The 23290-nt window shown below is 43.3% G+C and overlaps 1 protein-coding gene across 1 annotated transcript in view; it reads right to left on the bottom strand.

Annotated features, from left to right (window-relative positions):
* The window catches only part of magi2a (membrane associated guanylate kinase, WW and PDZ domain containing 2a), a gene marked incomplete at both ends in the record, with an annotated part of 256339 nt that overhangs the window by 24033 nt on the left and 209016 nt on the right, over positions 1 to 23290 (bottom strand). The window contains 5 exon segments of the mRNA XM_083999183.1: positions 40 to 232; positions 1080 to 1195; positions 1985 to 2026; positions 5870 to 6074; positions 9479 to 9510. Coding sequence (XP_083855309.1) covers positions 40 to 232; positions 1080 to 1195; positions 1985 to 2026; positions 5870 to 6074; positions 9479 to 9510 — 588 coding nt within the window.

Genomic DNA, 23290 nt, shown 5'->3' on the forward strand with positions numbered 1-23290 from the left:
CCCTCCCTCTCCTCCCTCCCTCCCTTCGTGTTTCCTCACCTGGTGCCGGTACGCGCCTCCTGATGACCAGGTTGACCTGGCCGTTCCGCGCCGCCCCGTGCATCAGGTCGATGACGTATCTGTGCGGCTTCCCCACCACCGGGATCCCGTCCACGAACAGCAGCTCGTCCCCTGGCCGCAGCCGCCCGTCCAGGTCGGCCGGACTCTTCTCGATGATCGCCCCGATCAGGATCTGTTACCGGACGACGTTGGGACTGTTAGAAACAGGAAGTGTGTGTGTGTGTGTGTGTGTAGGGTGTTTGGACTACTAAGTGTTCAAGTGTCGCATGCAGTGGGTGTTAAAGTGGTTGTTATGGTGATAAACAATTAGCTGAGTAGGAAGTTTGAGGTGTTGTTTTGTTACTTTCACAGACAGCAGAGAAACAGACACGGAAGCAGCCAGAGCATCACTCTCTCAGGGGTCAGAGGTCAGAGGTCAGGGGGTTAGGTCGGTACTAGAGCACTGGAAAAGAGAGTAACGACACGCATTGGTTCAATGGAAGCGCCTCCTGATGGAGGAATATGGGTGTTGCAAAAGCGCCCAAGAACTGACAACTCTGCATTGATGGTGAATGAGCAAGTGTGGTATTTTCAATATTTTAAGGACATTTATAGATCACCCACGTTAATAGCATCATTGAGGACCCTTTACAGATAAACATTAACACATAGGTGAGTAAAAAAATAAATAAAAAACTGTTGTCTACATCAATGTTTCCATTTACATTTTGCAATAAACAAATTATAAGTATAATTTGATAAGAACAAGACACCTAAAAACAAAAACACGGCCGTTTTCATCAATTTACAAGCAAGTGGGCAACACACATTGGAGTGAATGAGTTTTCTGGGCGCTTTTGCAATACTCATATCCTGCCACTCGGGGCGCAAAACCCTTAGCACGGGAGTCAGTGGTGGTGTCATTACTCTCTTTTCCAGTGCTCTAGTTGGTACGGTGGGTGTACAGTACGGTACAGTGTGTGGTGTAGTGGGTTAGAGAGGAGAAAATGACAGGGTTCCACGCCCATCGCCATACGAGCCTTCTCACGCGTCTCCGGACTCACAGGCTGCCCGGCCTCGTCCCCGCCCAGCACCCGGAAACCAAACCCGGACTTCTGTCTGCGCAGGTGGACCTCGATGTCCTGGTACTCCACTCCTGAGGAAGAGGAGGAGATTAGGAATTTATATTACACTATGATTTATATTACACTATGCACATTCACCACGCTATGAGATAATAACGGAGCGTTACGAGATGTAGTTGTTTTCGAGGTAAATTCATGCAAAACCGCTGATGTGCATGCCCGTCGGGGGCAGTTTTTCGGCAAGCAGTCTCTGAATTTACCTCTAAAACAACTCTGTCTCGTAACGTTCTGTTATTATCTCATAGCGTGGTGAATGTGCAGGTCACAACTTGTCCACCAGAGCGTTGTGGAGTTGTTGGATTGTGTATTTGATGAGTTTGATGAGGGAAACCAAGAAATCCCATCAGCCTCCGTAGCGTAGCTCTGAGCAGCTCGCGGCTCTGCTCCGCCGTTCTAAAAATAGCTTGCACCGACAATTAAAGGTAACAAACCTACTACTAAAACTATAGGGATTAAGGCAATGGGCCAATTTGCTAAAATGTTTAACTATCTCTTTAGCTGTTTCATGCTTTTCTTCACATTATTTTTATGTCAAATGTTTGTCTCTAGACGACCACTTGACAAGCCCTTAGAAGTTTTTTTGGTTTCTCCTGCACATGTTGCATCTATTCTATATATTGTATGTTTTTTTTTTGCAGTTCTACACTTTCATCGTGCTGTTTTATATATATTTTTTCTCATGTGCTAATAAATACATCAAATCAAACGTCCTGGTCCTGGTCCTGGTACTGTAGCTCACAACATTTACAGCTTCAGTTCAGCTTTCAGTTTCATAACAGGGTCCCTGCAGAGATCTGTACCTGAGGAGTCCACGGGAAAAACAGTCCTCGGTTGGCCGGGTTCTGGATAGAAAGAGAGAGAGAGAAAAACAAAAAAACAATCAAAAAAACAACAAAAAAAAAAACACAGGCTGCTCCCGTAAACAACAACGGACACACAAATATTGTTGGTACACAGACAGAAAAAACACAGAGGCTCCCCCAGAAAAGGCAGAAACACGGCAGAAAAGGCCCTGTCTCAGCATTAATGTCACCGCAGAATTTCAGCATCATCCATAAAAGTCAGGAAGTGCTTACAGCGTGTAATACACCCCCGTCCCTTATTTACAGTGTGAGGTGGGATGCAGGCACTAATCTGCAATCAAAAGGGGCTTCGCTCGACGACATGATCTGCAAAAGTGGCGAAATGAACTCGAGCGCAAGACGAGAGAGAGAAGGAGAGAGAGATGGAGAGAGGAGAGAGGAGAGAGGCTGCGGATGAAAAATTGATTCCAGTTGTAACTGTTTTAATCACAGCGAGCGCTCTGCTGGGACTTCGGAGAGGAAGGATACGGCTGCAGACGAGTCGACGAGAGGAGTGACGCAGCCGTTGCCACAGAAACCGCGTACACACACATAAGCAAGCACCCCTCTCTCTGAGATTTATACAGGATGTGAACCGAGCAAATATTTATAACAAAATCACCTTGGGATGAGATGAGGAATAAAAACATCCCTTTTGCAGTTATTCTCTATTGAAAGGCAAGAAAATGATAATAATAATAATAATAAACCCTCCTAGAGTTCCTCTGAGGTCTCAATCGAACCACATGATCCTTATCAGCACCCGTAGTTTACTGGCTTGTCAAGATTTATAGATTCAATTTCTCTGCAAGCTCTTAAAAGATGCTGTGCTGCAGAGAGAGAGAGAGAGAGACGGTGTGACAGGTGTTTCAAAGAGAGAGAAGGAAATCACCTTTAGCTTCTCCCTGCAACAAATCAGACGCCACAGCTGTTCCATATGTAAACACACTGTTCATCAGAGGATGAGAGGCCGCCTTAAGTCGTCTGCTTAAGGAGGACACTTGAGGAAGCTACTTAAGGACAGAGAAGGAGAAATCAGAGGTACCTTTTATTTTTCCCTCACATTCGTTACTGAGATTTATTCCTAAAATACAAGTGTTTCTACTTCCTTTCTTCTCCTGCCTCACACAACACGAGCCGATCATTCACTGCACTCATTCACTTGCTTTTCTAGACTTTAGTTGCTATAATTTTGTCTCGGGGAGCTGACTTTATCCTTATTCCTTTAATGAGACTATTTTGATTCGCGCTCTTTATTTTGTGTCCTTTCAGAAAAACTTCCTTTTCATATATGAAATAATTACTTCAGAATAAACTACTGTTGTTGCTGCTGACTCAATCGATGCTCCGTGGCCTTTGTTCATTCATTCTGCTTCCTGATTATTATTTCAAACCTTTTCTGAACCTCCTACGCAACAATAAGACTCAAATACAGAGAAAACCTTGCAACTGTTTTTATTGAAAGTAAAACCTTCACTCAGGACTTGAGGAGAAACTTTAACCTGAGGTGTTTTGTGCAGCTGGCTCATAAAGTCTACTGTAATTTAACTGAAATGATAAATGAAAGTTGAGTAGATAGAAATATCAATTAACATAACAGCTAAACTTGGTCTGCTGCTGAAGATCATGTGAATGAACCTTGAAAACAAACAAACAAAGTTGGTGGAGGGTAAAAAAAAAAGTAAAGTTAATACTATTGCACCACTGCAGGGACCATTGTTCGTGCTTTAAAGAAAAGACTCACTTTATCAGCTCTGTCAGCTTCATTTAAAGGGCCAGCTCACCCAAATTAAAGAATAACAAAGTCTAGAGTCGTACACCAACATCCCTGCACGGGAGAGGCTGAGAATAGAAATGTGTTTGTAGGAGCCTCCATGTTACTGTGACTCAGCAGAAACCATGTTGTGGATCGTTTTAATGGGGGTTGAGTTGAGGAGAGAAAATACGATTCAGTCTGAGTCTGTTTACATAATCTCTGACGTTAATCTACTCGTGAAAAAAAGATTAAGACTGAAGAGCAGGAGGTCAGGAGCCCCGAGGTTGTGACGGCGCTGCATATAAAAGGTCACGCTCTGCCTCGCGCTTTATCAGAGACGGTGGCAAACGGAGCATTCCCTAAAACACCCTGCTGACCTGAGCGCTGACCTTTCCCGAGAAAAAAGGCAGCAGCGAACGCTACGCAGAGGAGCTGGAGACAGAGAGAGACAGAGAGAGAGAGAGAGAGAGAAAGAGACGTAGAGACAAGAGGTTTTGATGAGGAGACTTTCTGACAGCCACGTCTTCCTCAATCACAGCAGGTGCCTCAGAGAAGAATGAACAACAGTGAAAAACTTTATCATCTCCTGTCGACAACGAGCACGAAGAGGAAAACCACGACTCGTGTCGACACAGCTCACACACATTCACTCTGATCCTCATCATACTCATGGCTGCTGGACACAGTTTTGTTGAGGAGGAAGTTTCTATTATATAACCGCAAATAATAAACATTTGGTGTCTGGTAAATTTGATTACTAATAGACCAATAAATACACAATTTATAGCTCCATTAGGGCCTTTTATACTCAGAGAGCTACTTCAAATAGCTCCTCATGTTCTGCATTACTGGTTGTTTTTTATTCACAAAGTCTAAAGCACTGAAATAAATGAGAGCAATTTAAATTAATTAAAGTTAAATATAAACATCCGAAATTTACTTTTTCCATTATAAAGTTGAGCTGCTAACACTTAAAGCACAAAATAACTCATGAGTGACGCTATCACAGCTCTCTCTTGTCTTTTGTCTATTTTTATCCTTTTTTTAATATTTAGTTTTTGGATGTATTCTTTGTACTTGGACTTATTCAACTATGTCTCCGTGTTCTTTGCACTGAGCTCTTTGTCAAATTACCTGTAGGTGTAACAACTACTTGAAAATAAAAGTTATTCTGCTTCTAAAACTGATTCTGATGAACCGTGAATTTCACAGATAGATGATATAAAAACGATATAAAACAACACTGAACAGAAGTAACTCAAATACTAATAAATAATTGAAAACTACAAATAAGTAAATACTGTACAGACCACGTTTTTAAACATTTTAACCTTTTCCGATTACCTAAATATCCACGCTACAGCCGTTCATACACGCTCACACATAAAAAGCACAGCACAGCATATGTTCGTTTTCACTGCCTCGTATTATTCAAGGCTGCAGGAAGTGATGAAACCACAATGAGAGAAAATGACTCTTATTATTATTTTTTTAATCGAGCCAAAGGGTTGCGTCCTCTGCGTGAAAAGCTCAGCGGCTGTGTGAAGCGTTTATTCAACTCATCTCTGCTCGTGAAGCGAAGCGTCAGAGTCTGGATGTAAAGATCCTTTCAGGGCAATAAAGAGGCTGTTATAGCGGATATACCGGGGGTTTGTTTGTGCGCGTGCATCGGCTTGTGTAGGCATTTAATGAACAAAGATCATGAGGTAATAGCAGGATAAGTAGCGGCGAATGCTAAAAGAGGAGGAGTATGTGTGTGTGTGTGTGTGTGTGGTGTATATCTGCAGAGCTTCTGATGATTATTTAAAGCGGAGGTATTTGTGCTGAAAATTCAGCGTCAGATCTTTGAGTTTGATAGAAAGAGGTCAGTTTCTTTTCAGTGGAGCAGCAAAGTGTAGAGCGAGTCTCCCTCTTTGTGTGAGAAGAAGTGAAGAGAAAGAGAAAGAGAGACAGATAGAGAGATAGAGAGAGAGCGATGAATCTTCACCGCATCACCTTTTAATGAGGCGTCTATACATCAGCATCAGCTTCAGCTTCAGAGCGACAGAGGAAGAGTTGTTTCACAGCGCCACAGCTCTGGTACTTACGCCTACTCTCATAGATTGCCCTGGACTTCTCATAAAGGTCATAGGGGTCGGGTTTAGCCAGGGCCAGGGCCTCGGAGGCAGCTGAGTCTGGGACCGAGGCCCTGTGCAGGTGGTGGTGTGTTGGGAAGGGGGCGCTGAGGGGGATAACGGGGGCCGACAGGCTGGTCTGAGCGGGGCTGCTCTGGGACTCCCACTGCTCCAGCACCTGTAAAGCACAGCGGCATGAAGGGTCAGTCTTTTATACGCCATCTTCCAAGCGTTACCATACCAACTCCTTGTCGATGCTCGATTTTTTTTACTCGGTATGACAAAAAGATGATGTTCACCCCCACCCAGTTACTGTCGCTGCAGCTGTCAAGGTTTCTGTTCTCACACTGCATTTTTTTCTTCAGATGACAATCTACTGTAGGCAAAGCTAAGACTAATACTAAAACTCTGTTAAAGTAGCTGGTTATAAAATATATAAATAAAGCCATATTGACCCCAATATAAGACGAGTATTTACATGTAGGATATTTGAGGACCAACTCTCTCTAAAGACAATAATTCATCACAGATGTAATTTTTCTGAGAGATGTTTGTCTCATTATGTTTTCACTGTGTGTTTATATGTTAAGTTAATTATGTTTTGAGCCCTGGAATATGTATGATCTCCCTGGAAAATTAAAAAAAAAAGATAAAAAATAAAGTTGTATGAAACACATTAAACTCTGTGACACCACATTGCCTCATTGCTTTGACAACTCTGCAGCTTTTATCACCATCTTCTTAAAGTTAGCTTCAAAACTTCTTCAAAATTCTTGGTTAACTTTGTCCTATATTTAAAGGAAGTATATTCAAAAGGGGAAAAAAAATTCTTATATTTGGGTCAATACAGTAATGTTTTGGTATTATTATTAATTATTTAAAAAAGCTATATGCTATTTAATCAAATGTAACACATTCTGGTGAATGTTAACACAAGTTTGGCTGCAGCTGCTGGAACACACACTACTCTCAGAGCTGCTATATTTACTAGGCTATATTTTGTATTTTTGGTTTTCTGGGAAGACGGTTAAAAATAAGACGCCCCCCTCTGAACTGAGCGGAGCGTTTTGTGCAGGTGGAGAAATCCAGATGTTGACATGACAGGCCCCGTCGAGCCCGGTTACAGCTGCTGAGCTGCGATTGGGCAGCAGGACGATGGGGTTTTAGTCAACGATCAAACCAGACAACAGATGGGAAGCCGGACGGTTAGTGGGGTTAGTAGCTGGAAGAAGCCAAACAAGTTAGAGCCTTTATTTGCCCTTTAGATCAGAGTGGACATGAAGGATGTGTATGAAGAGGGAAAACACAGAGAAGACTGAAATAGACAGAAAGTTTCAGATTAACAGCCAATCTGATCATGTTATCAACATATGGAGATATCTAATGTCAAATTACACAATCACAACCACATTGGTTTCTATATTTCGCCCCATCGGCATGAGTTGCTTCCACAAACACATTTGGAAATGCGCTGTCAAGTGTTTGAGGTGACGGCGTCAGTTTTGACAACACCAGTCAGTCACAGTGTCAGCCTTGATGTGTCAGATAAGCCGGGCCGCTCCAGTCACGGCACGACACTAAGCAGATCGCCAAGATGACATGTTGACATGTCAGAAACCGTGAGAGACGGATCCGCAGGGGAACGATAAGGTTTTTTTTTTTTTTTTTTTTCTTTGAAAGCGAGCCGCCGAGGCTGGCTGCATATGGCACACACACACACACACACACGCTTTAATATTGAGAATCATGGGGCATCTGGTTGGAGATGTACCGGGAATATATATCAGCTCCATGAAAGCTGCGGGGCCTGAATCAAAAAGAGTTCCCGCTCTTCATGGCTCTAGTCATCATGTCTGCCGCTGATGTGAGACTGGAGACCTTGTTACGGCGCCGATCAGATGCATCTACATCTCTACTGCGCTCTCTTTGTGTCTTTTTAGCTGTTTGACTAAGACTTTGTGTGCTGCCTGGCTGTAATCTATGTCTTAAACATGGGTTTATGGTTTGGCCGCATAAAAAAAACCAAAAAAACACCTGCACCACGCGCTCCGGAGTTAAGAAGCTGTTACCTACAGCACAGGCTGGATTTTGACAGACAAATCTCGACAAGCTCATTTAGCAAAAAACGAAGCTCCCAGGAGCCGCGGGCTGAGCCTTTTGCTCGACTGCAGGTCGATATGACAATTAGGCGACTCCCCGTTCTTCCCTTATTAGTCAGATTCCTCCATATTTCACTCTGGGAGCTGCTGTGGAAGTCTTCCTGTAACAAATGATGCCCAATTAAACTGAGGCTGAACTCTGAGGCTGGTGTGTGTGTGTGTGTGTGTGTGTGTGTGTGTGTGGAGAGGAGGTGAGGTGAGGAGGGGGGCGGGGCAGCCAACAAACGATAACTAGACAAGAGAGAGAGAGGCTCTGCATGTCGCCTGCTACGTTTGTGACGTTCAAAGCTTTTCCCCTCAGAGCAGAGAATTTTAATTATTCCGAGCGAGATGGAGGAGATTGATTAAATCGAGAGAAATGATGAACAATGAGGGGTTTTTAGGGCACAAGTGTCTTAAAAAGCTGCACAATGGACTTTTTTTTTTTTTTTTGTCTTCCTGTGCTGTTGGTTGGTTGGTTGGTTGGTTGTGATCTGGATCTGGAATGGGGACAACATGAGCTGGAGAGTCAGAGGCTGGTTGGACCGAGGCAGCGGCGCTTGGGAGGACGTCCAGGCATGAAATGGATTACACACACAGTCGCACAAACGAGAAACAAAGAAAGATGGGCAGAGAGAGACTCGTGCGACGGGGGCGACAAAGGCACACGGAGACAAAGTGAATCTGATCTGAGAGGATGTTTGGTGGACAGAGTTGTTAGCGGGTTTCAGGGACGGCATGATACTATAGCGGCTTATTGATAGAGGCAGAAGAAGAGGAGACCACACGGTGGTGGTGGGGGCGGCAGGGGTCTGGCTTTAATGTGATAAAAGGAAATAAAAGGAAAAGATGAAAGATAAATGAACTAGGAGCAAATGTAAAGGGGAGGAAAGTGCAAAAGGAAAAGCTTTTAAAAATCAGAAAGAATGGTCCGAATGTTGTGAAATGAAGATAAAAAAAGGGATGGAAATGCATCGGGGCCATGCCAGAGCACTCTGATTACAGACAGATAGCAGCGCTACAGCTGTGGCATTATTCAAATGGGCTGACTCAGTGCCGAGCCCTGATGGCACTGAGTCAGGCTGTGAATCAAGCCTGACGAGCAGGATCAAGAGTCTAGTGATGTAATGAGTGGGCTACTTGACCTTTTTTTGCCGTCTCATTGCAATAAAGAAGAAAGATATCAAAAGGCTAGCTGCTGTAAGAGCCACCGACGTCTAGTGAGACATGAGCAGAGTTAGTAGCTACGACGGAGGACGGACAGAGAAGTCACTTCTAGATCTTAGGAAGTGAGAAAAAAAGACAAAAAAACAAGATCAAGGTCATTCCCATTAGCACAGAGAGTATGCAGCATACTGCAGCCACTGCTACGGAAATCTATCTAGTCATGGTTGGAAAGCAGAGATGGGGACAGTCCAGATTTGGGAGGCTTGATGCATGTTACCTGCTTAGGGGTCTTCCAGGGTGAATAGTGACCTGCAATGTTGAGAGAACAAAAAAAAAATGCTTTAGACTGAAAAAGATGGTAGAAAGGAGATTATGAAATGTGAGGTTTCATTTTAGCTGTGGCAGCCAATTCCAGGGGATTTATATGGATAAGGTTTATAAAAGAAAGAAGAAAAAAAAAACATTATCAAGTGAATTACAGATAAACCAAATGAAAATAAGAATGTGACATGGAAACATTGTTTGTGAACGGTGGAGGGGGGGATAAAGAAAAGCACAACTCAAACAGGATAAAGGCACAAAGAAGCAGAAGATGTAAATATAAATATATGAGGTAAACACTTGTTGTGAGGGGGGAGAGATTAAGAGGGAACCTCAGAGAGAGCAGTGCTGAGCAGCATGCTCTCACATGAGCTGTCTTCGTATCGTGATAAAAAAACAAACAGTGATCAACAGGCGGCAAAAAATAACATGAATGATGGTTTTAAAAGCAGCGATGGATTCATCTTTTCCAGTAATGATTATGGTTTCTTTCTGTTAATGAATTTATGTTCTAATTTAAAGGATTTAGCCATTTTATCATTTTCCACATGGATGAAAAAAAGCGTTAAAATTATCATTATGGAGATTAAACCTGCATTTACAGATATTTTAGCCACTTGGAGGTAGCGGAAACCAGGTGAAAACCTGACAACACTGGATTATTTACACACATCCAACATAAGCCTTCATTTGGAGTTGTGCTGTTGTGCTTCTGGCCACCACATGAATGTAAATCCACTGTTTTTGGCTCCTTTTGCTGCTGAAATGCTCCATAATGTTCAACCAGCTGTCTGTCAGTGTGTCTGGCTGTTAGTCGCTGTGCTGGGCAGGTAGAGCCACTGCTGTACTATCACAGGTTTCTGGTGAAGACATCTGTCGGCAGCTGGAATGTGAGTGAGGCTGAACCAAAATATCAATGTTTCAGGCTTTAAAGGGGACATAATGTGGAAATATCACTTCCTGAAGGCTCTTTAATGTATATTTGGGTGTTTGTCTTGCCTTCTGGCCGCCAAAATGTGAGAATTTACAAAAAAAATCTGTAATGTGCAGGCTCCCTAGGTTGAAATCCACGTGGTTTTACGAGCTGTTCCCTCAGATGTCTTCCAGTGATGTAACTAGGTTTCAAATTTGCATAACCCCACCCTTACCTGGGACCGGTAGAAGGGGCGGGGCAAGCAGTGGTTCATTTGCATTTAAAGGGACAGACACTGAAACCAGCCGTTCAACAGGGCTGTTTTGAGAGTTTGAAAAGTGTCATGATGTTTGAACCTTGGGGTATTTTGACCAAAGCATGTCACAGACATTCAGACACCTGTGAACTATTTTAATTTGTGGAAAGGGGGCAGAATATGTCTCCTTTAAAACCAAAACAAGAAGCTAAAAAAACCCGGCAGTATATCGGCATGAGTCAGCTCTTTCACATATGTATAGCCAATATGCCTTCTAAAAAATATAGCTGCTTTTATAGTTATTATTTCACTTTATGTGGCTCTATAAGGCAAAATGTGCATCCCCAGAGTCCCCAGCAAATATCAGTATCCATTAACACTGATTTACTGTAGTGAACGGCCCCATCAGGGCCATTTGTGAGTGTATCATAGACGTGTCAGTGACGATGGAGAGGCGGTGGGATTTGACAAAGCTCCAACTTTCGTTTAAGTGGGTTCAGGACGACTGTGCTTCACAATAAAGTGCTTTTCAGTTTGTAACACAATGCAGCGAGTTAAAGGCCGCGTGTTGTCATTTGACTCTCCCCATTCGTTTTTTTGCTGTGACCTTTCAAACGGCAAGCCGCGTGTTTCTGTTGTTTACAACAACGTTCAAGCACAAACACCCAGAGATCTATCTCGGAGGATGAAAGAAAACAGTTAAAAGCACAACAGCGGCTGCAGACGTCGCTACACACACACACACACCACACACACACAGTAATGAAACATACACTCCAGCTCTATTTCTATAGTCATATTCACAGGAGCACGCTCCATCTTCTTGATTCAGTTTCTTTCCTTCCCGTCTTTCAAGTGCTGCCACGGTCTCCCCTCTGGGAAGCTACAAGCATATGCAAATGGAGGGATCAAATTATGGGGTGACTGCTTGAATTATGCGCCAGCCTTCCCAGTCCCGGCCTGGCGAGGCTCCAGTCACTCTGTAAAAACATTCGTCTCACTGAGCCACCAGTGAAACAGTGACGACATGGAAATTAACAAAAGGCAATACAAAGAAAACCCGGCAATGTTTATGTTTTTTTCCAAGACTCTTTGCTTCCCTCAGTCAGAATAAGCCAAATAAATGTTTTAAAGATCAAAAACACTTATGACAGCTTATCTAAAAACTCAATGGCAATTTGGCTTTTTATGCACACAAGGATATTTTATCAGCCTGAAACAAGAAAGAAGATATTGAAAAACAGAACAAGAGCACGGGACAGAGAGGACTCTTTCTTTTGTTGTTGCTTTTCTTCTCAAACAAATCTTTCAATGACGAGCCAAAACACCTCCATCAGAGCCGGCGTGAAGGACAGAGTGAGCAGCGGAGGCGACAACGGAAGAGCAGACCCGGTGGTGGGTGACAGAACCTGAGCTGAGCCGCACAGACAGGACGGGGAGGGGCACTACCAGGCATCGCTGACTGACTGACTGACTGAGTTGAGGTGATCCTCGGGGCAGAGCCGCTGTTAAGTCAGGCGTACCAAACATTTTAGTTAGATGTGGGTGTCACAGTGCCCCGTGGCCAAGAGTTGAGCAGGGGGGCGAGATACAGAGAGGAAGACTGAGAGGAAGAGAGAAGAGGTGAAAGGAGCTGTCCGTGGTGCTGAAAGCCCTTAGACTGAATGCTAATCAGAGTTGTCAGCTCTGCCACACAGAGCTACATGAACCCTGTGGTGTCAAACTTGCACTTAGCTCCAAGCTAAGCAGTGTGAGCTGTAAAACTGTAAGTGTACTGTAACTCTTTCCTGAAGCACGCAGCACCAGGACCAGGGCGGTGTTGGCTGTACAGTGGCATGTGAACCGTTAAAGAGGAACTAAGCAGGATTTTTCCCGTGGCTATGCTACATTTTTACCTTAATTAAAAAGCTCTGGACTAATTGTGATAGTTAACTACATGACTTGCGACTTGTTACGAGTGAGAACGGAGGCTCCCTGTCTTCCACCTGGCTTCTCATGGCTGAAAACCACAACCTTGCAACATCAGTGTAGTTACTTGGTCGCCCGGAGTCCCAGCTCTCGTCTCGGCGGCACCACGACACAAACGCGTTCCGTAACCCGCAATCTTTTATTTATGACAGTTAAGACTACACAGATATACACGTCGTAACATCGTATAATGTTATCCACCGCTCCATGTATTGATTTTTTGCCCGATTTGTTGTAAACAAATGCACATGGCTGAGAGGGGGGTTATCAAAACAGCAGCAAAGCGACCAGACTTGCATAGTTTCCCTTTAAACAAGTCTAAGATGAAATGATCTCCAATAGGCATAAAGGTACAAATGACACATTCCCTTTACATTTTAAACAATATACAGTATGTATATATTTTTATTTTTCATCTTTTACATTTTCAAAATGACAGATAAGGAAAAGGGCCTGCAGCAAAGGTTTGACCACCCTGCATAGTTAGTACCTAGTAGCCCCCCCTTTGGAAACTATCACAGTGTGTAAATAGTAAATATCTTGTCTGATAACTTGGTCAAAGTTATCTGAGAGCTCAAGTCTCCTGGGTTTCCCATTCTTTTGCAGGCTGCTGCTTCCCCCCCCCCTTTCACTCCAAAATTGTAGAAAACTAAGATAATACACTGATGTTGAGTGTTTCATGTTTAACTTCATGCCTTTTGGAGATCATTTCATCTTCAGCTTGCTTACTGTTCACATTAACAGACATTTTCACCAGGGGTGCCCAAACTTTTGCATCACACCACTGTATATCTCACTTACAGTGTCTCCATAATGAGAGTGCTGCAAATCCATGAAGTGTGATTGTGTACACTGAGTTTGTGTGCTGCTCTGGCCCAACTTCAGGTGATGATGACCTGCCTCGTTTACAACCCCCACCCCGCCCTGCCCAACAAAAAAAACTCAAATTAAAGTGACGGGAACCGCTGAGGGTGTCGCGTCGTCTGGTTTTCTCTGGCAATAACAATGGCATTGTTATGATCAGGCTCCAAACGGCAGCGACCCACACAGCCCTCCACAACGTGACACATGGGACCAACAAGAAAAACACAAAAAAACAAGCTTCATGTGGGATGATTGTGATTCAGATGTCTGGGAAATCTGCTGGCAGTAGAGAAGACAAGTCCCAAAAGTAAAAAAAAAAAAAAAAAGTGAAAGTGAAAGACGGTGCTGGTACAGTACAGTACCTTGTGGGAACATTGTAATTTACTGTCACATTTGCATGCTTGTCTACAATCCACACAGCCACTTCAAAATAGAGAGAACTCTTTTGCTTTCACCTCTGAAGGTCAGACAATAATAATCTCCTCTGCTCCGGCACAAAAACATGATGTTGTCCACAGCAGGAGACCCTCAGCTGTAACTACATTTTGAGCAAATGGAAGGTAGATGACATCGATTTAGACTTTTTTTTTTGACGAGGACCGCAAAGGAACATGATGTGCTCCAAAAAGCCCAGGCTCAGTGTATGTGGGTGAATTTTTCCTCTTTCATATTAATGGTAATTTGCACCACTGAAGTGCAACATGAGCGTCCTTGTTCATTTTGTGGTCATATCTTGTACAAGGACCCTGTCAGGGGTCAATAAAGACGTGGCAGGGACTTCAGGAAATACATTATTTCTCAAAAGCCCCAAATTATATCTGGTATGATGACTCATATTAAACCTAGAAGCATAAGAGCAGGTTCTTCGTGGAAAATAATTTGGCTGAATGCCATGAAAGAAAGCTATTAGCTGCTGTTTTACACGATGGGTTACTGTGTGCACAGGCAAAATGAGCATGAAGTCAATGGAAAGATGCAATTAGACGTAAATTCACGGGGGACGGCGCGATCCGATGCGAAGATTGGATGTGAGAAAATCCACCTATATGATGGGGTTTTGTGAATCTGCTTCATAAACGCACACAGATGAGAGGAGAAGGAGGGAAGGTCTGGGGGGAAATAACAGAAAAGTGAGTTCTGAGTTCAGTTTGAGGCTGAGCTGAATACAAACACTCCCAGAGACACTGGTTTGGTGTCTGAGTTTATTGTCTAAATGTCTAGTACAGTTGGTACGTCTGGGCCTGTTGTGTAGGGTGAATGAAAATAAATAAATAAATAAACGAATAAACAACCAGAGAGTCAAATTTGTGCGAATGCAGCGCAACTTCACTTTCTGTCTGTCTGGAAAATACCTTTGTGTTAAGTGGCTGTTCCAGACGGCTCCGTGAGATGTAATTGGTTCCTATTAGATTAACGTCTGTGAGCAATTTGATTCTGTGTATGAATTTTAAAATCTTGTTGCACAGAAGGTTACAAACATTTTTTTTTTGGAGCTCCATGTGAAAACTTTTACACACAGTCGTAACTTTGTTATCTGTTGTAAACTGGGATGGTGGAACATAAATGCGAAGGATTTGCGATGTGCGTTGCTACCTGTGGCCACCATTACGCCCCCAGTCTATTGACTCCAATGGAAGAAGTGAACGTGAGCACAGATTATGGTCGATTCTTTCGCCCCATAGTCAATAAAGTAAATATTGGGCTTATTTTTTCACAAGCCACATCTCTTCTGAACATTTTGACACTAAAAATGGCAAATTTCAGGCAGACAAATTAGGAGAAAATTAACCTGTCTCTGTCTTATCAACACTCTCTATGCGAGATTTGGCACAGATCTCCTATATAACTTATTTTCGTGATGCTAAACATGACTGTTACAGTAGCTGTGTGACTATTTAAAGCAGAAGTGAGTGATCCGGTCGTTTTCGCTAATGCTGCGTTCCAGGCAGGCTTTTGAAATCATAAATTACAGCTTCAAGTCACAACTTACGACTTTGTAGCGTTCCAGGCAACCCACTCGTGTTTTTCCGACCTGTTTTACCGGTGAAAGTCACTATAACGGCCACTCGTAACTTCCGACCCGTGAACTCGTACCAGTACGTCTTTTTGTACAGTCTATGTACCAGATCGAACTGGTACGACTTCACAGGTCGGAAAAAAACGAGTTTCCTTGAACGCACCATAACAGTCCTCGTCCCTACGTCGCCACATTCACGGCGTCCCTTGGCTGCACACACAGCCCTGCATGCCGTTCTCTCTCCTCATTGGATAAAAACTGTAGGATACGATAAATGTTTTCTCTTCGGCTCAGAGCAGAGCAGAGGGACTGAGAGACCCGTGTTTCAGTCCAAACACTCTATGTAAGTGATTGCTGTCGGAAGATATAACTATTTAAGACTTATATTAACACAAATATATCACTTACTTCTGCTTTAATGTTATCATAAAATATAAATAGATCACGTTCGTCTACTGACAACTTTTATAAATCCACACACACGTTCACAACTCGAGGTGGGGGTACGGGTGTATACCATTTCATATCATTGGTGCAGCTTGTCATGGGCCATCTTGATAGTAGTAGAGCCATCATTGTTTTCACCAGAGCCAGGGAGAGAAACGAGACGGTTCGTTTCTTGTATCTGTATTACGCTGGTTTCACCGACTGCCTCGTCGATCCAACGGGAGAAGTGAACAAGATCGGGCAGATTATTTCCCTCCATAGTTACCGGAGTTAATATCAAAGCCATTGTCAAAGACGGTTTAGAAACAGAGTCAGAGTAGTAAGAGTATCTTTGCCATTGTTGACCAACCACAGACCGTCCAATCACTCTGACATCAACAAGACATCTTCATTCAGAGCAACTAATAAGGCGAAAATTAACGAGATTTGCTCCTGTTTCAGCAACAAACTCTTGCAAGATCTCAAAATGTAACGTAACGTATCTCCTTTCCTTGTTGGTTTTAGTTCGCTGCTTAAGATTGGAGAAATGTCTTCATGAAACTATTAATTTAACATTTAAAGTGAAATTAAACTAATATTCCATTTATTTTAAACAGACATTACTTATTGATATATTGTTAAAAACAGGCTGCACATTCAAACTATTTCTGGTGTTTATGACCACATTCATTTGGGAGGAGAACGGAAGCACAAACCATTTCATATGACTGTTTTTTCCTGAACTGCGACACAGCTTCTGTAAACTTCATAACAGAAAAGCGAAACATGATGAGTTTTTAAAGGTCAGCAGTGGCCACAGTTCGTCTAAATTTGAATAAAACAGAACATCTGCATTGGATGAAGAAGAAAAAAAAAGAAGCAAACACTGACCCATAACACCACGCCAAAAGGTGCATGCACACACACATCCAACCATCGGACACACACACTCGAAGCTACATTTGCTCACCCACACAAAAAACACAAAATGTCTTTCATTTCACAATGTGAGGCTAATGCCGGCCCTTCAATTATTTAAATGAGCCTATAATAACACTAGAATTGATGGGAGCGTGTATGAATCTTCTAGCGCTCTATGAATATGTATCTCCACCTAACGAGGCAGCTTCACACAACATCCACGGCAGAAACCGGATTCTACCCACTTCTATTCAAATGCCCATTTCCACTTATTTCCACCGATATTCAACGCCTTCATTGATGCTGTGTGCAAAAAAAAAAATAAAATAATTGTTTGCCAGGCCCATGGTTGAATATGCATGATATTAAAGCTCAACACAGCACAATTTATTTAACCACGCTCATGTAGTCACAGGGTAATCACTCCACCCCATTAAAACCCAAATAGGAGCGCTTGATTTGTTTCAGAGGCAACCAAGGTTAGTAAATCTACTCCTCCCACGCACACAGAGCCCAACTTTTTTTTTGCCTCTGTGATTTAATATTGATGGCAATAAGGCTAAACACCACAAAACCGGCTTTGCTTAACCTCCTCCCGTGCCCGGACCCCTGGCCGTCTTCCTGGGGGTTTTAGTTTGACAGGATGGGATATTATTGATCCCTGGCGGGCGGCAGCTCCTCCAGGTCCTGGAGCTGCTGGGGACAGAAGTCTTAAGTGTGAACATGGCTGACGGTCTGTGGTCGACTGGCGGAGAGCCAAACTCATCACTCCACTCCGCGCTCTCTCCTCTCTTTTTCCTTTTCTCTCTTTTGTTTCCAACTACTCTATCGTACACACACACACACACATACACACATCCAATGAATCACTGTCTAGTTACACACCGATTCCCTGGGAGGCAAGAGGAGGCTCAGTGAATCAAACCCTCCCTTCTTTTTCTTTCTTTCTCTCTCTCTCTCTCTCTGCAAAAGCAAAACCTTCACCTGAGGTCTGCATGGTTTTTCAAAGTGTCCTCTAGCGATCCCCGGCGCATGTGACCAATCGCAGGTGAAAGGCCAAAACCAGACAGCTGATTCATAATGCACGAATCACCCGGCGGTGGTACAAAGGAGGAGGGAGGAGGGGGTGGTGGGGGGTTGTTTATGTAAGTATGCGGAGGCTTGTGTACAGAAAGGCTGCCTTGGGATAAGAAGAGGGAAAGTGTGAGCCTGTGTGGCTGGCCGTGTAGGTGTGTGTAGCGTACAACCTGTGTGAATCAAACCATGTGGCCCGGCGTTGGTTCGTGTGAGTGTGTGGGCGGACGGGGTGGCGGGCGGCGGCGAGGGAGAATGCGGCGCGTTAGTGGAAGCTAAATGGGTGTACATGCGAATGAGCTGAAAGTCTGCAGAGCAATTTACTGCCCCGAGTCTCTGCTGCTGGTGTGGCCACGAGGACACAGCCTGTTAATGGTCTAGATAGCCACTAATGAGGCTGTCTGCCATGCACACGCACACACACACACACACACATATGGAGGCACAATAATTACTGGTGATGAGAGACACAGCGTCCATTTGTTGGGCTGAAAAAATGGCTCGGGAGTCAAATTCAAATTTCAGGGATGGCTAAATATCATAACTTTATAATGAAAGTGGCCTTTTCAAGGTGATGAGACTTAACTGAGTGGATAGTTTGATCATAAATGGCGCCATTTTTCGTTTGGCGGACTATGCGGTCGGCTTTTCTCTCTAATGATTTGGTTTTAATTCTCTGGGAGCTGCGACACGTGCCTAAAAAGAATGACCCCAGTCTAAAGATTTTTCTTTACTTAAAGGGGAACTATGCAGGTCCGGTCGCTTTTCCGCTGTTTTTGTAACCCTCCTCCGGGCCATGTGGATTTGTTTTCAACAAAGCCGGCGAGAAGTAAATCAATAGTGCTGTACATAGCATTATTATCGTATATGTGTTAAAATGTGTATATTTGTGTAGTCTTGTCTGTCATAAACAAGAGATTACAGGTTACGGGGCATTTTTGTGTTGCGGTGCCGCCGAGACGAAGGCTGGGACCCTGGGTTGGAGGCTCTGATCTTGCAAGGTTGGTTTTCAGCCAAGAGACGCTAGTGGAAGGCAGAGAGCTTCCATTCTCCATTCAAGTCATGTAGCATAGTTAAGATAAAAATCCTGCTTAGTTCCTCTTTAAAGTGATAAAATGTGGCGTTTTAGGAAATAAAGTTATTTGTTTTCTTGCCAAGAGTTGGGAGCAGTTCGCTTAATAAACAACTAGCCTGCTACAAGGCAACCAAGTTCATTTAACAACACTTTTAACACTTAGTAATTAAAAACGACAGCTTGTTTGATACAAAAAATTGTGTTTAGCTGGGTGTAATTTAGCATGGCTGAATGCCTGGTGTTGTTCCAACTGATGTTATTACGGAAACAGTCAACCAAGAAGTTGGGCGCCATCTTGGAAGCCCACATTCAGTATTTGATGAGTTAACTCTCCAACGCTGCCTGTAACTAACGGCTACAGCGTCTCAGATAAGCCAAACAAAACAACCTAATCTCCACAACCGAGATCAACACAATGACTTATTCCCCAGAAGTCCATGTGTGAACAAACGTGCTCTGCTCATCTGGAGACGGAGCTGAACGTCTTCACTTTGAGATTTGTCTTTCCTCTCTTTTCGCTGCACTACAAAGAGATAAATTATCGTCGGGTTGTGCGGCAGCCGTTCGCTCGGCCCGACAATCTGTCTTTTTACACCAAACACAATTTTAAAAGCCTCAGCTCTGGCTTTTTTTTTCTTTTGCACTGAAACTGTTCAGTGGAAGATTTTTTCTAGATTTCTGTCTCTGATCTGATGCTTCGACTGCAGAATGAAAAAAGCAGCCGCCTCTGTCGTCCACGATGGTTAATAACGATCATCCTGGTATTAGGATAATAAAAACAGTAGTGATTCATTGATGGTTAAAGGCTACACACACACACACACTCTCTCTCTCTCTCTCCACATGAAACAATAACTCCCTGCTGGATCTTTTCTGTATCCATGACAACACCAAGCCAAGCAAGTTGAGTCTTGCTGTATCACGGTGGCGCTCTGTGTTTTTAATTCTCACCCTGTCGCCTCGTCTTCTTTTCACTTTCTTCATCTTTTCTCCCTCTCTCTTCTCTAACTTCTACCTCCTACAGAACAAATCGCCTTGTTGTTTACACATAGTACTTCTGGGTAGAAAACAGGCATGGGAACAATAGGGACGAAAATATCATTTTCCACGTCACTATATCACCGTTTAGACTAATCTGATGTTTGTTAAGTCTATCAAACCAATGATTGAACAAACATTAGCTATAATTTCTGTGTGCACATTTTTGTAATTAGTCAAGGTTATAGTAAATCGGCAGGGCTAACCGTTTAACTTTAAAGCAGAAGTAAGAAATCCGGTCGTTTTGGCTAATGCTGCGTTCCAGGCAGGCTTTTGAAACCGTAAGTTATGGCTTCAAGTCACGACTTATGACTTTGTAGCGTTCCAGGCAACCTGTAACTCGTGTTTTTCCGACCTGTTGCCTGTGAAAGTGCACTATAACGGCCACTCGTAACTTCCGACCCGTGAACTCGTACCAGATCGAACTGGTACGACTTCACATGTTGGAAAAACACAAGTTACGGGTTGCCTTGAACGCACCATAACTTCTTGTCAGCCGATGGAGTTAGTAGCCCCCGCCCTCGTCATGGATCTATTGGTCCTTGTCCCTACGTCACCACATTCACGCGCACCCCTTGGCTGCACACACAGCCCTGCATGCCGTTCTCTCTCCTCATTGGATAAAACTTGCAGGATACAAGAAAAGTTTTCCACTCGGCTCAGATCAGAGCAGAGTGACTGAGAGACCCGTGTTTCGGTCCAAACACTCTATGTAAGTGATTGCCGTCGGAAGATATAACTATTTAAGACTTATATTAACACAAAAATTATGCTTACTTCTGCTTTAATAACTCAGAGACTCAATAAACAGTCCGTGAAAAAAAATTTTTTCCAGCAGATACAACATAATTGAGCGAACTAGAGTAGTTTCATATCGTGTCTGGCAACGGGAGGGTTTTAACAGCTGACGCCCTGATGTTAGCTTTGCTACTGCCGTTAGCTTAGCTGCTGCTGTTAGCTTTGCCCCTGTCAACTGCAGCTGATGCTTTCTAGACACCATTATTCCCCCAAAACTGAATAAATACCACACATGGCAACACAAAACACAACCCCACAGAAATAGTAATGTTTCTTCAATCATTTCAGATTTGTCTAAACTCTAAACAGTGATAGTGGCGTGAAAAACATGACAGATAGCTCAACTCTCGTTTGTTACTATTGTTCTCATTCAAATGACGTGCTGGTACCCCCCCGCCACCACCACCCCGCTCTCACCCTCTCTCCTCCTGCAGTCATCTGTGATCTCTGATGCTGGACATTAGGAGCCCGTCGCCATGGCAACGGCAACATAAAATAGCCCCGTAACAGTAAAACAGTGTTTCTGGATTGTGAGTGTGTGTGAGTGTGTTTTGTGGGATTTTGCTGGGAGAACGTGGGTGTCTGTCGTGGAGGCGTCGATGCTGTCAATCCTGCCTCAACTTGACGACTCGACTCCTGAGAGTGTGTGTGTATGTGTATGTGTATGTGTGTGTATGTGTATGTGTGTGTGTGTGTGTGTGTGTGTGTGAGTGTGTTTTCTCAGACTGAAGCTGGATGTAAAGCAGAAGAAGCAGCGGTGGTGGTGGCTGCTCTGTCTGCAGGATAAAGGAGCTTTCATTAAAAAACAATAATTCAACAATGTAGAAATCTGCACTCCCGCACTCTTTTAAAACTTAGTCAGCTCATTTACCCCCTCCTTTCCCCCCTCTTTCCATCCCTGCTCCACATTGTGTTTTCAGTAAATGTGATGAGTTGTGCGCTCGCCCCCTAAACTGGCAAATATTTGGGGTCGGAGCCAGAGAGAGGAGCGTGACAGTTGCTGGTTCCCCGCCTCCGTCCCTCTGTGGTTCGAGCCCTTCAAAAGAGAGAAGCAGCCAGTTCAATTAGGTTGTGTGGCCAGTGTCCAGTGGGGCCTAAGTAGCAGAGCCAAATTGTGGTGTGTTAAGAGGGAGAACATCAGTCCAGCAGCGCGGTGACAGTTTTATTACGACGGGTAATAGCTTGGCTAAACGCTCGGAGCTGGCCTTTCTCGGGGAAAGTTGGGTGGGGACGGAGAAGCAGCGCTGCACCTCAAAGCCTCTGTGATCCTTGCTCTTTAATCTGTGAAGTATTTCTACTGCTGGAAAATTGTGCAGCGACACAAATAATGACACGTCGGTTTCGCTCCCCCCTCGCAAATGTCACGAAATTAAACCGACTCGATTTTCGTCTCTGTCGATTCTGTAAGTTTCAATAAAAGCAAAACTGTGCATGCAAATGAAGCCAAAACGACAAACAACAATTTAAGTTTGTAATTACTGTACGACTCAACACAACACAACACCCGGATCTCAAATGTCAAACTCTCACATTGGTAGTTACAGCTATAATAAAACAGACTAATGGAGCTTCATTAAAGAAAAGTCCAATCACAACATCGGCAGCCGATCACAGTGGAGCTGGACACACATCAGCCATCCTGGCACTTGTTCATTATATTTAATATGAAACTTATTCATTATATTAATCATTCAGTCAATTATTTCCTAAATTGGCCTGTAGAGGTTAAACTGTCTCTAACCCTCCACATATTCTCTCTAATAAAGTCATGAAAAAATGAATAAAAAAAGATTCAATTAAGTTTCCAAGATTATAAAACAGAGCTAATAGAAGCTGGAACCACTGATCACTTTGTCTGATAGCTCATTAATCAAGTCTCAAGGTTTCTGTCAATTATGTTGCAACAAGTTGTATCAAATAAAAATGATCTTAATTCATACATTAAAACAAAAGTTGTCATAAAAGTATCTTATGTATGTTATAAATGTATATATACAGAGGATGCATGTCATGTTTTACCATTTTTCTATGGGAAAAGATGCCGTAGTTTATGCCACTACATAATAACTGCATAATAACTGTTATAGCTTCATTTTTTAGTGTTTCGTTACAAGGCTTTAATGAGACGGTGAATGTTTGTCAGTAATCTTTTCCACGAGTTATATTTGGAGCGTGTGAACTGCAGAGAGTCAACATTACTAGACTGACGAAAAGAGATGAAAATAAAAAATGAAAAATGACAAAGACTTTTTGTTTGTGTCTGTTTTTCCTCCCAGGAGACTCTGAGCTCTCTGATCTCAATGAGCTTTAAGTCTGATCATGTTTTCCTGGTAAAATCCCTCCCTCCTTCCCTAAAAAAAAAACTCTCCTCTCCAGAGATCCACAGTGTGTAAATCTCAACGACACGCTGGCACATCT

This window comes from Trachurus trachurus, assembly GCF_905171665.1.
Source record: "Trachurus trachurus genome assembly, chromosome: 23".
Taxonomy (NCBI): Eukaryota; Metazoa; Chordata; class Actinopteri; order Carangiformes; family Carangidae; genus Trachurus; species Trachurus trachurus.